Genomic DNA, 12,772 nt, shown 5'->3' with positions numbered 1-12,772 from the left:
TGTTCAATTCGTCATATATCTTTCGGGGGGTGGATGGCCGAATGGTTAGTTGAGTCAACTGGCGTGGTTTCGAATCCCCGGTTGTACCTGACAAGGAGTAGGGTCGCCTGCTGTCCAACCTTGTGGGTTTTCTCCGGGTCCTCCAGTTTCCTCCCACTGCTAAAGACCCCTACGCGCAAGCGAATTATTGAAATAAAATTAAACCATATGTTAGTCCCGAAATGACCTTGTCACGTACAACCAGGAATCCGAAACCACGCCAGTTGACTCAATGACAGGCCTTGTGATACAGGGCGCGTATGCTAACCATTCGGCCACCCCCCCCCACCCCCACCAAGAGAGAGAAATAGGGTTTAACTCCACTCGACACACACTAGGTCATTTTTGGACTACATGTAACACATGGTTCAATTTTTTATTTCAATAATTTGCTTGCGCGTAGGGGTCTTTTGCAGTGGGAGGAAACCGGAGGACGCGGAGAAAACCCACGAGTTTGGACAGACGGCCCTACTCCTTGTCATATACAATAGGGGAATCGAAACCACGCCACTTGACTTAATGATAGACTGTATGATATAGTGCGCACATGCTAACCCCTGCAGTGTTGTAGCAAATGGTCTTGGTGTGTGCACACGGGTAGTGGGCGACCATAGTAAAATATACAATCGACAGCTGTTTTACGGATTTGTTAATTTGCGTGATAAAGGAAGACAAAAACAACAAAATTAAATATATTTTATAATTAAACATGAACAAATATAAATCTGAGAAAAGGTCAGAATAAACTGTGGAATTACGATAAATTAATATTAATCAGTGAAGGGTACAAGTAATAATATTGTAGAAGTTATGACATTGGGATTATTGGTGGCTTTCTATTTTTCATAAACAAATTCTCTTTGAAGTATGGGAAGACATGTCCCTCTAATTTATGTATATGTAATTGATGTTTAATGTAATTGATGTTTAATGTAATTTGTGTATAATGCACTGTATATATATTATAAATATAACTTATGTATAATGTAATTTATGTTTAATGTAATTTATGTATCTGTAATGTACTGTATATAAATATAATTTATGTGTAATGTATTATGAACATGTACTTAATGCATGTGAAATGTAATGCAATCATGTAATTGATGTGTCTGTTATGTAATTTATGATTAATGTAATTTATGTATATTTTAATTTATGTATATTTTAATTTATGTATCTGTAATGTAATTTCTGTATAGTGTAATTATGTATCTTATGTAATTCATGTATATGCAATTCATGTATCTGTAATGTCATTTCTGTATAAAGTAATTTATGTATAGTGCAATTAATGTATAATGTAAATTCTGTATCTGAGATTTAATTTTTTTATAATGTAATTAATGTATATTGTATTTTATGTATCTGTGATGTAATTTATGTATGAGATTTTGGGTTAATGGGAAATGTTGATGGAGGTTGTTGAGAGTTGTTGATGCAAGTTAATGATGAGAGTTGTTGATTGGAGTTGTTGTTGATGAGAGTTGTTGATGAGAGTTGTTGATGTGAGTTGTTGATGGGGAAGTTGTTGATGGTAGAGTGGTTGATGTGGATTGTTGATGAGGGAGTTGTTGATGAGAGTTGTTGATGGGAGTTTTTAATTAGAGTTGCAGTTGTTTGTGTGGATTTCAAAATTACACTCACAATTAAACGATTTCCTACACTTGAGACACATAAATGGCTTCATGTCATCGTAAACCTCATAATGAAGTTTCAGATTTGTCAGGTGTGTGTACGATTTCTGACAAACATCACATTTAAACGGCTTCAACGAGCCGTGAGATTTTTTGATATGAATGTACAGATCGGGAAAAACAGTAAATAATTTACTACAAGTATCGCAATTAAAAGCACTATGATCTCTGATATGGGCTTCAATGTCTGTCAAATTAACATACATCTTCTGACAAATTTGACAAATATGACAAGTAAAAGCTCCGTGGTCATCTGCCATATGAGTACGAATATCGGACGGATGGATAAAAAATTGATTGCACACAGGACATTTTAAAGGACCATGTGTTTTTGCATGTTCTTGTAAAGAATTAAAATGGGTAAATGTTTCACGACACACATGACACTTGTATTGTTTTTTACGTTTAGTTTTAATAGTTTTTTTTGGTTCAGTCTTCATCGAGAACATTTTACCACATTTCTTACAAGGGTGAATCCAATTCTCTTCCAGGGTTTCTCCGACATCGGATGAGTTCGTATTTTTGCTGGTATTCTCATGATTAATGGTTTTGTAACATATTTCATGAAATGTACATTCTGTTGATTCCTCTTCTTTAAAATGTATTTGACAATGTTCTTTTAAGTCGGTGTACAATTCAAATTTTTCCTCACATAATTTACACTCGTGGATTTTTCTATCATGATCAGCTTGCTCTTCTTTAACATGTATTTTACTATGATTTTCTACATCAGTTGTCTTATCTTCAAGGTCTATACGGCAGGCTTCATCTAATTCATCGGTTTTCTCCACTTTAATATGTATTTTATTGTGAACTTCTAGATCACTGTACTCTTCAAAAATCTCATCGCATACAACACACTGATGGAAAGTTTTAACATCATCAGTTTCCTGTAATATAAAAAAAGTTGTAACAACATTAGTTTCCTTTATAAAAGTCATAACATTATTATATTCCTCAAGGGGGTGGTGGATGGCTGAATGTTTAGTGGACGTAAAAACCCATTTCTCTCTCTCTCTCTCCCTAGTGTCATCTGGAATCATGAGCTTCATACATAATTAGCGACTATTAAACCCAATTCATATCAATAACAAACCGTTGCCATGCAAGATACGCCCATATTTTGCAAGAGATGGACGGAGAACAAGCTAAAAAAGCTATTTTTTGTACAATCAGGGGCCACAATCCAGGTTGTTACTGTCCAACAAGTGACAATATCAAAAGGAACCAAGATCCTTTAGTTACAAAGACACATTTCAATTTTTTTTTATTATCAAAATCAGATTAAAATTGTGACCTCTTACGAGTGTCCACAAGCTAGAAACGTGATTTTTCATACAATCAGGGGCCATTATTCATGAATTTGCGGTCTGATATATGTCAATATCACAAGGAACAGAAATCTTTGGAAGATAAACCTATATTTCAAGTTTTATCAAAATCGGAGTAAAATTGTGACATGTAGAGTGTCCACAAACAAATGTGAATAGACAAACACGAAAAATATAAAAATCTGGGCGTATAAAAATATTCTGGTTTATACTTACATCTAGTTCAGAATTATGGAATGGTATATTCTTTGTTAAACTGTCTTCTATCGGCACTGTTGGAATACTTTCATTCTTCAAAATTCGACTGGATAATACATCTATAAAAAATTTTTTTTTTTAAATATGTTTACTTAAAGATACATTATGGGAGATTGGATAAAGAGCTGGCAGTTCTCACTATAATAGTTAAAACTAGATAATGTAAAGAAAATTTGCTGAAAATTACAGTCAAATTGATCGACCCTGACCCGAGATTTTAGCGATTCATTTTCGACCTAGCCTTGATCATCATTACTAAAGTCAGTACGATAAAAAACATGGTCTCGATTATCCATTTCATAATGAAATCAAGAATGAGAGTGGAGCAGCAAATGGTATCCTAATCCAGTAAACATTGCAGGCTAGCGATGACATCGAGAGTTGATTATGGTCTGGATAAGTTAATAAATGTGTAATTAATAATTTATATAACATTTCAGGCCTAAAGAAAGACTTGCAATAGGCAGATTGATCTTTAATGTATGTTTAAAAGGCAGGTGGGTGCTCCACAGATTACATGATCTGTCTTTAAGTGAAAGAGGCATGGTTTCGACCTTAAGATTGTACGTGACAAGGTGTAGGGTCACCTGTCAAGCGTGCACCCTCCCCTGAACGTACTAAAGGCTGGACTTGGAAATTAAATGTCCATTTTCAGCTCGAGATATGTCACTTACAGAAGCATGTAATAAACTGAATGATTTCTTTTACTGCATGAGTATAAACTGTGTCGAAACCACATTCACTGCGGACGAGTTCAGGGAGACCTTGTCATATCTGGGGCTCAATTTTGTGACTTTGTCACTATTTCTAGAAAGGATTTCTGCATAGCGAGAATTTATCCAGAAAATAGAAACCATACAGAAGATTCTTTCAAAATTAGCATGTTTTAACAAGCTAATTTTGAAAGAATCTTATATGTTGAACACGTTAAGCCATATTTTATAAAAAAAAATAAAATTATACATATATCTTTAAATTTCAGTCAAATTGATCCACTCTGAACTGAGAATTTAGTGATTGAACTTTAGGTCTAGCCTCGACCATCATTACTAAAGTTGGTACGATATAAAACATAGTCTCGATTATCCATTTTTTGATTTAATCATCAATGAGAGTTGAGCAGCAGATCGGATTCCAATCCAGTAAATATCACAATTCAGTGAAAATCGCAATCTAGCATTGACATTGAGAGTTGGTTTGAATAAGTTACTAAATGTCTAATAATTCAGACAACATTTCAGGCCTAAAGAAAGACCTGAAATAGGCAGATTTAGCTCTTGTATAATGTAAGTCTAACTAACCTGTGGCAGCATCAACTACTATATTCTCTCTCTCTGTCATTTTATCATTCAGGGTATATTCTTCACAGATTTCATCCTCCACCTGTTCAGATTTTATTGAAACTCTGTAATGAAATTTATAATTAAATAAAATCTTTACGATCTAATTAAAATACAGATCTATATTTTGTTTTGTTTCTTTATACTCTCGATGGCTTCCACTACATGAAGATCTGACCAGTTGTAACGGGAGATCGCGTCAGGGATCATACAAGTGGATTTTGACTCTGTGACTTCAGACAATTGATTAACCAATCAGCGTTTATGTTTCTAGTGGGATACCCACAGTTCCTTGCACCACTCGCCAAGAAATTGCCGTAACATACAATTTCATTGACTGATATATCTAACATGCAGGGCTGCCGACAACCAGTAAACAGCAGCGCAATTTGCGATGCATATTTTGTCCATTGCTAATCAAAAATTAAAATCTACCATTTTTGATTCCCAGTAACTGCAAATCATTAATATGCCTGTCATTTTGGATATTGACACGAAGATTTATCCACATTTCTCAACACTTTCAAAGTGTATAAAATATCAAATAAATTTTATAAGCAAAACTGAATTCTCTGTGTGGCATTTTCTTCTCGAACTACCCAGACGCAATTCATTATACTATATAATAAAGGCACATAACTCTATGAATTGGAACTATTAAACCGGAAATAGGGCATCAAGTAGTACCACTCATGTTGCGAGACATGTCAATTTCAAGTAATTATATTAGTATTCAATTTGAAAAAAATAAATTCAGTGTATTCCCCCACGTATTGTAAATAAAATATAAAACATAAATACGTGTAAACGTATTGTAAAATGAGAAATCAAAGTAAGAATTCCTGTAAAATATTATTGTTTATATCGCGTGTGTCGAGTTAATCGAGATTATTCGTAAAATAGTATATACATGTACCGTGTGCATCCGATTGAACAAAAATAGTAACACACGATAAAAAGCAGACGAAATTGTTTTCTAAAGAAGAAATAAGAACTACCAGCGGCTACCAGGCAGGATACGCCCACATTTTGCAAGAGATGGATAGAGAACAAGCTAAAAACAAACGTGATTTTTTTTGTACAATCATGGGCAATCATCCAGAAAGTTATGGCCTGAAATGTGCAAATATCAAAAGTGACTAAGATCTTTGGGATATAAAGACATGTTTTAGGTTTCATCAAAATCGGATAAAAATTGTGACCTCTAGAGGGTCCACAACGTTCGTATTACACACTTATACACAATTTGCATACAAAGAGCGGCCATTTTGTCGGGGAATTTCATTTCGATTTTCCCGAAATATGGTGGAATGGTGATGTATGTAAACGGTTTTTAAAATCGGAAAAAAATTGTGAGCTCTAGAGAATCCGCAAGCTAAAAATGCAATTTTTCGAACTATCAGGGGCCATAATCCAGGAAGTTAAGTTCGGATATCCGCGATTATCAAAATGAACCAAGATCTTAGTGTGTAATGGTGATATATTCACACATTTTTTTTTTAAATCGGATAAAAATTGTAACCTGTACAAGGACCACAAGCTAAAAACGTGATTTTTTGTTCAAGGGCCATAATTCAGGAAGTTACGATCCGATATGCACGAATATCGACAGGAACCAATATCTTTGGGTTATAAACATGTATGTCACGTTTCATCGAAATCGGATCAAAATTTTGACCTCTAGAGGGTGCACAACCTTGATTTACCAGATGTTTACACTATTTGCGTATGAGGGGCGGCCATTTTGTCCAGCAGTTTTGGCCCGATCTTCACGAAATTCGCAGTCAACAAACATTACGGTGTAACGGTGATATATTCAAACGTTTTTTTAAATCGAATAATAATTGTGACCTCTAGAGGGACCACACGCTAAAAACGCGATTTTTCATACAACCAGAGGCCATAATTCAGGAAGTTACGATCCGATAGGTGCAAATATTGAAAGGACCTGAGATATTTGGGTTATAAACTTGCATTTCAAGTTTCATCAAAATCGGATCAAAATTGTGGCGTCTGGAGGTTCCACAACTTTGATATACCAGATGTTTACACTATTTGTGTACAAGGGGAGGCCATTTTGTCTGGCAATTTTGGTCGAATTTTCATGAAACTCAACCTCAAACAAATTTACGGTGTGACGGTGATATATTGTAACGTTTTTTTAAATCGGATAATAATTGTGACCTCTAGTAGGACCACAAGCTAAAAACGTGATTTTTCGTACAATCAGGGGCCATAATTCAGAAAGTTACGATTCAATATACACGGAAATAGAAAGGAACCAAGATATTTGGGTTATAAACATGCATTTCAAATTTCATCAAAATGAAAATTGTGACCTCCAGAGGGTCCACAACCCTGATACACAATATTTTGACACTATTTGCGAATGAGGGGCGGCCATTTTGTCCGTCAGTTTCGGTCCGACTTTTACGAAATTCGAACTCAACTATCCTTAGGGTGTAACGATGATATATTTTTAAATCGGATAAAAATTGTGGCCCCTATGGGGTCCACAACTTAAAAACGTGATTTTTCGTACAATCAGGGGCCATAATTCAGGAAGTTATTGTCCGATATGCGCGAATATCGAAAGGAACCAAGATCTGTGGGTTATAAAACATACATTTCAAGTTTAAACCAAATCGGATAAAAATTGTGACCTCTACAGTGTTCAAAAGCTAAAAAGGGGCCATAATCCATGAAGTTACAGTCGGATAGATGCCAATATCGAAAGGAACCGAGGTGTTAGGGTGATAAACCTATATTTCAAGTTTCATTGAAATCGAATAAAAATTGTGACCTGTAGAGTGTTCACAAACAAATGTGGACGGACGGACAGGGGCGACGACATTATACGTCCACATGAAAATGTGGGCGTATAAAAATGAGTGGGACTTTGGAAGCCACTGCCAAGAATTGGCTTCAGACATAAGGCCTAACCAAAAGTCTACATTCAGAAATGTTCACAGTTACCTGTAGCAGTGCTAAAATTATAAAAAATCTTAATTAAGAATGAAATCTAATCATTTGTTATAAATTAAAATAATCTTGTTATTTAGGTGTTTTATGTTGAAACTGAAAAACTGCTAATCAATTTTAAAATTTTCTAATCAAATTTGGCAAAATTGGACTTTTTGATTAGCAGTGCTGCTAATCAACTGTGAAAAATTACCCATAGCCCTGCTAACATGATGTACATGTAGAACAGTTTGCAGGAGAGAGAGAGCGAGAGAGAGAGAGAGAGAGAGAGAGAGAGAGAGATAGTCTTTATTGTCCAATCAACACAAACTAGGGCATTTCGGGACAACCACATGGAACAATTTTATTTCAATAATTCGCTTGCACCCAGATGTTTTAGCGGTGAGAGGAAACCGTAGGACCAGGAGAAAACCCACGAGGTTGGACACGCGACCCTACTCCTCGTCACATACAACTCGGGAATCGAAACCACGCCAGTTGACTCAATGACAGACCTTATGATCTGAAGTGCAGTGCACACGTTAGTCCATTCGCCCACCCAACCCCCCACCGTCGACAAAAACATGATTCTGGGCCTCTGTATGAGGGATACGATGAGCACATGTGACAGGAAATAATTGTTCTAAAGCTGATAAACCCATTGTTACCTTGAAGTCTTTGATTTCTCAATATACTCATAATGTGGAGCAGAGATAGGATCTGGTTGACCATTTAAAAAGTGCTGAAATATGAAATAAATAAGATGAATTAAGATTGGCCAACATGTAGGCTACATAATTACATGACTATTTAATTCACATCTAGATAATTACTACTTGATTCTTGGGTATCATGCTTTTACTGCTTTTTAAAAATTTTTGTTAACTTATTTTAACTTGAAATTAAGGCCTATGCCTAAACTATTCTGCCCGAAGGGAGGGAGGGAGAGAGAGAGAGAGACAGAGAATGGGGTTTAACCTCCACTAGACACAAACTAGGTCATTTCAGGACTAACATATGGTTCAATTTTATTTCAATAATTGGCTTGAGCGTAGGGAGAAAAATCACCTACAACCGGGGAATCGAAACCACGCCAGTTGACTCAATGACAGACCGTATGATACAGCGCTCACGTGCTAACCATTCGGCCATCCAACCCACCTTGGTGCTAAAGGAGGAGGGTTATGATTAACTGCATGTAAAAGCAACATAGGCTATTTCTTGATTATATGATACTGATAGGTACGAATCACCTCACTTTGAAATTAAACGTCTCAAGTGAGTAACGAATCGACCACGTACGAAACGGCTTATTGACGAAACTTCCAGATTACATGCCTGGAAATAACGGTTTTAGATGTACCTGACAAAATGTCAGGCAGTACAATGAAATGACATTTTCAACCTAGTGCAGGACATGTATTAATAATATCAATAAAAAAAGACAAATCAGTGCCGGACAAAATGACAGCCACCAGAGGTTTTGTGCCTGACAAAGCCTGAATCTATGTCTGACATTGTGACAGGTGTCTAATTTTCAGGCTTGCAGATTACGAAACGGTAGCACGACATTTTGACCCCGCGTCATTTTGGACTCAACACAGACGACCTTTCAAACTCAGTTTGACAACAGTACGGACTTATTTGACAACCTTTCGAACTCAGCCTGGCGACGTTTCGGACTCTTGACAATTTGTGTGAACAGTCCATATGCTGATTACAATTTTGCCTTATTACACTATTTTGCCTATACCGTTTTTTTAGGACTTCGAATTTTGTCTAATGGTTTGGATTGTCCGTACTTGGTTTTATTTTATATTTGTAACAGATATTTTTGGTTTTTTGTGAGGCCGATAGTTTTATTTAATTGATCAGCGATTGTTGAGACCACTAATAAAAAATTAACACTGTTAGTTCTCGTTTGTTTTGTTTCATCGGCGAGTATCTAACTTGACAAAAAAATGTTGTTGAAAATTTGTGTATACCGGTACTTAGTAATACTTCGTTGTTGTTCTTTTAAAAACAGTAAACGAGCTTGATTGGCCGATCACTGGTAATGTTTTATACATGCAATTGTGAAAACCTAAATGTCTTTTAGACGAATCGGAATAATCGAATCAACACACGGCCGCCATTATCGATGATTCAAAACTCATGTTTTTCCTCATCCATGAAAGAATCGTAAGGTTTCTTCGCGCATACTACAATAACATAGGGATTATCAGTTAATCAGCTTTAATTATCTCACTTTGATCGTTGCCAATTCTAATATTTTCAAAAAAGAGTTTTTTTTGTACGTGCTAATTTATCAGTTAATCGGCTCTAATTATCCCACTTTGATCGTTGCCATTTCTAATATTTTTAAAAAAGAGTTTTCTTTGTACGCGTTAATTTATCGATTGGTAGGCTACTGCTATCTATGGCAAGCTTGTTGAGGAATGCATGTCAACGTGTAGCTTACCGATTATCGTTAAACATCTCTAGGGCCTTGTAAAAACTGCATGTCAAGTAAATATTTACTTTTGTTTTTGTGTAGGTCATTTTAAAATAAATTCAACAGCATATTATTCTTTTTTAAAAATATATATTACTTTTGGCTTATTATAAATTCATTTGACAGGGATGTGGTCATATCGGCCAAAAACAAAAAAGTGACTCAAAAAGGCCCTACTTTAATCATAACGGCCAAACAGTTTGGTCATAACAGCCAATAAATTTGGTTAAAATGGCCAAAAACTTTAGTCGTAATGGACAAACATTTTTAATTTAATGAAAAACAATATATTTAAAGGAGCTAAATCGCTAATATTTTGGACCTAGAAATTGGCAAAAATGAGTCGCAACACATATAATAATGTAATATGAATTTATATAAACAGATTTACATTCAATCGTGTCCGTTTTACTGTGAATTGTCATCAGTTATGTTCGGCGAAATACGCCAGAAGTCTCAACCGCAAGTCAGTTTCTAGCGTCTGGTTATTCCAGTCAACACCGATATTATTTATTGCTCATGCTCTCCAAATAAGAACATGATATCACCGTTTGACATGACTTGTGGAATATGTCTAGCTTCATTCTTTGAGCACCTTGTTAGAAATGGCGCTGAAACGCATTATGGTACACGATTCGTGTATCAATGGTAAAATGTTTATTTTGTCTTAAATATTGGATATCAGAAGCCCATCTTTTCCAGGTAAGATCACAATACCAATGCTTATTTAAATTGCAAAAAAAAATCGTGTTTTCAATGTCAAAGATTTTGGATGATATTGAGTTACGGACTTCGCTACTTTAAACAAAACATTGTGCTACAGTTATACAAACCATGTGTCCTGGAGACATAACAACCAAAGCCAACCCGGAAAATTACATGCTGTAAAGTGTAATTGTAATTCAAAGGAAAGAGGTGAGAACTGATTGGATAATCCCTAATTAGGTACGTCACACCCTTTGATCTGATTACATTATTTACTGTGTTGAAAGTTATAATTACAAATTACAATATTATGTTACAATATTACAAAATTTGTAATATTACAAAATATATTTTAGGTTAAGCTATATTTACAAATGTATTTTAGGTTAAGCTATATATTTTATAGGTAAAATGAAGATGCAATACCTGATGATTTTTTACGTGCCGATATAAAAGTTAAAGTAGAAAGACATTGTTTTCAACAACAAGACAGTTGGCTTTGCTTGTTAAATCCGGGCAATGGTTTATTGATGGGACTTTTAAAATCGTGAAAAAGCCCTTTTATCAACACTGTAAATTATATATTTAGATGTATTATGTATGTGAAATATTATCGAAATAAATTTTATATTTTGTATGTTTTATACAATTTATTATGTATGTGAAATATTATAGTTTGTATTATGTATGTTAAAGTCTCTAACTTAATATCATATAAAGTCGTATATATACTCGTTGAAAACACAAATATTTGTCAATTCAAATCAACATTGATGTTGTGATCTTACCGGGAAAAGGTAGGCTTCTGATATCCAATATTTAAGACAAAATAAACATTTTACCATTGGTACACGAATCGTGTACCATAGTGCGTTTCATCGTCATTTGTAACAAGTGACCAGAAAGAGCGAGGCTAGACATATTCCACAACTCATGTCACACGGTGATGCCATATCTTATCTGGTGAGCATACGCAATAGACTGGAATAACCAGACGCTAAAAATTGCCATTCGGTTCAGACTCATGCTGTATATCGCTGGACATAACTGATTTGAAATTAGAGTCAAAACGGAAACAATTGAATGTAAATCAGTTTTATACCGATATTACATTATTATATGGGTTGCGACCCATTTGTGTCAATTTCTAGGCCACAAATATTAGCGATTTAGCTCCTTTAAATGTCTTTGTAAACTTACATATTAAAATAATTATTATGTAATGTATTTATATTCTGGTATTATTTATCATAGTATTGTGCAAACTTTTGGGCCGATATGATCAAATTTTTGGGCCGTTCTGACCAATTATTTTGGCCCATATGTTTTAGGGCCGTTATGTCTATAACCCATTTGACAGTTGTGTTCAACCTTTCCTTTCAACTTATTCCCGAGTCCGAAATGTCACACACCCGAGTCCGAAATGTCGACGGCATACTTTTTTGAGTCCGAAATGTAGTAAGTCCGAAATGATGCGAGACCGAAATGACATGTAATCTCGCATTCTTTATCTTACATGAACAATATTTATCTGAAAAATGATGATGCTAGCCGAGTACAGCAGTAGCCTACAGGTTTTTTTTTTTTTTTTGTTTTTTGTAAACAAAAAAGTATAAACAAGTCTAGATAAATAATAACCTTCGAACACACAAACAGATGTTTTGCTTTTCTCCGCTCTGCCAGTATCTCTTCGTTTAACTTCTCGTACGGTCGTCCACATAAACGTATCCATCGCCTGGCTTTATCGCGTGTTCTTCCAAGTTTTGGGAACGGAATAAAGGTTACTCCCCCTGCCAATCTCTCTGGGTACCTACTGTCAGAATTGCACGTACCCCAAGAACACCGCTTGACCATTATAACTGGTTTATGATAAAATCTTTTTTTGCGTCTGAGCTGACGGGCAAAATGGCGGACAAAATATATAGCCGGCTCGCGCAGAGCCGGAAA

At 35.2% G+C, this 12,772-nt stretch overlaps 1 protein-coding gene across 1 annotated transcript; it reads right to left on the bottom strand.

Moving 5' to 3' along the window:
- Window positions 1-703: 703 nt before the first annotated feature.
- On the bottom strand, window positions 704-12,772 carry LOC126814697 (zinc finger protein 26). Its single transcript, XM_050540037.1, has 5 exons — window positions 12,464-12,772; window positions 8,295-8,368; window positions 4,627-4,730; window positions 3,284-3,384; window positions 704-2,626 (listed from the first exon to the last, which is right to left on the bottom strand). The coding sequence occupies exons 1-5, from the start codon at window positions 12,677-12,679 to the stop codon at window positions 1,640-1,642; spliced, it is 1,482 nt and encodes a 493-aa protein (XP_050395994.1). The 5' UTR covers window positions 12,680-12,772; the 3' UTR covers window positions 704-1,639.

Source organism: Patella vulgata, chromosome 3 (assembly GCF_932274485.2).
Source record: "Patella vulgata chromosome 3, xgPatVulg1.2, whole genome shotgun sequence".
NCBI lineage: Eukaryota > Metazoa > Mollusca > Gastropoda > Patellidae > Patella > Patella vulgata.
The sequence above is the reverse complement of the archived record's forward strand: the minus strand, read 5'-3'. Positions and strand labels throughout refer to the sequence as shown.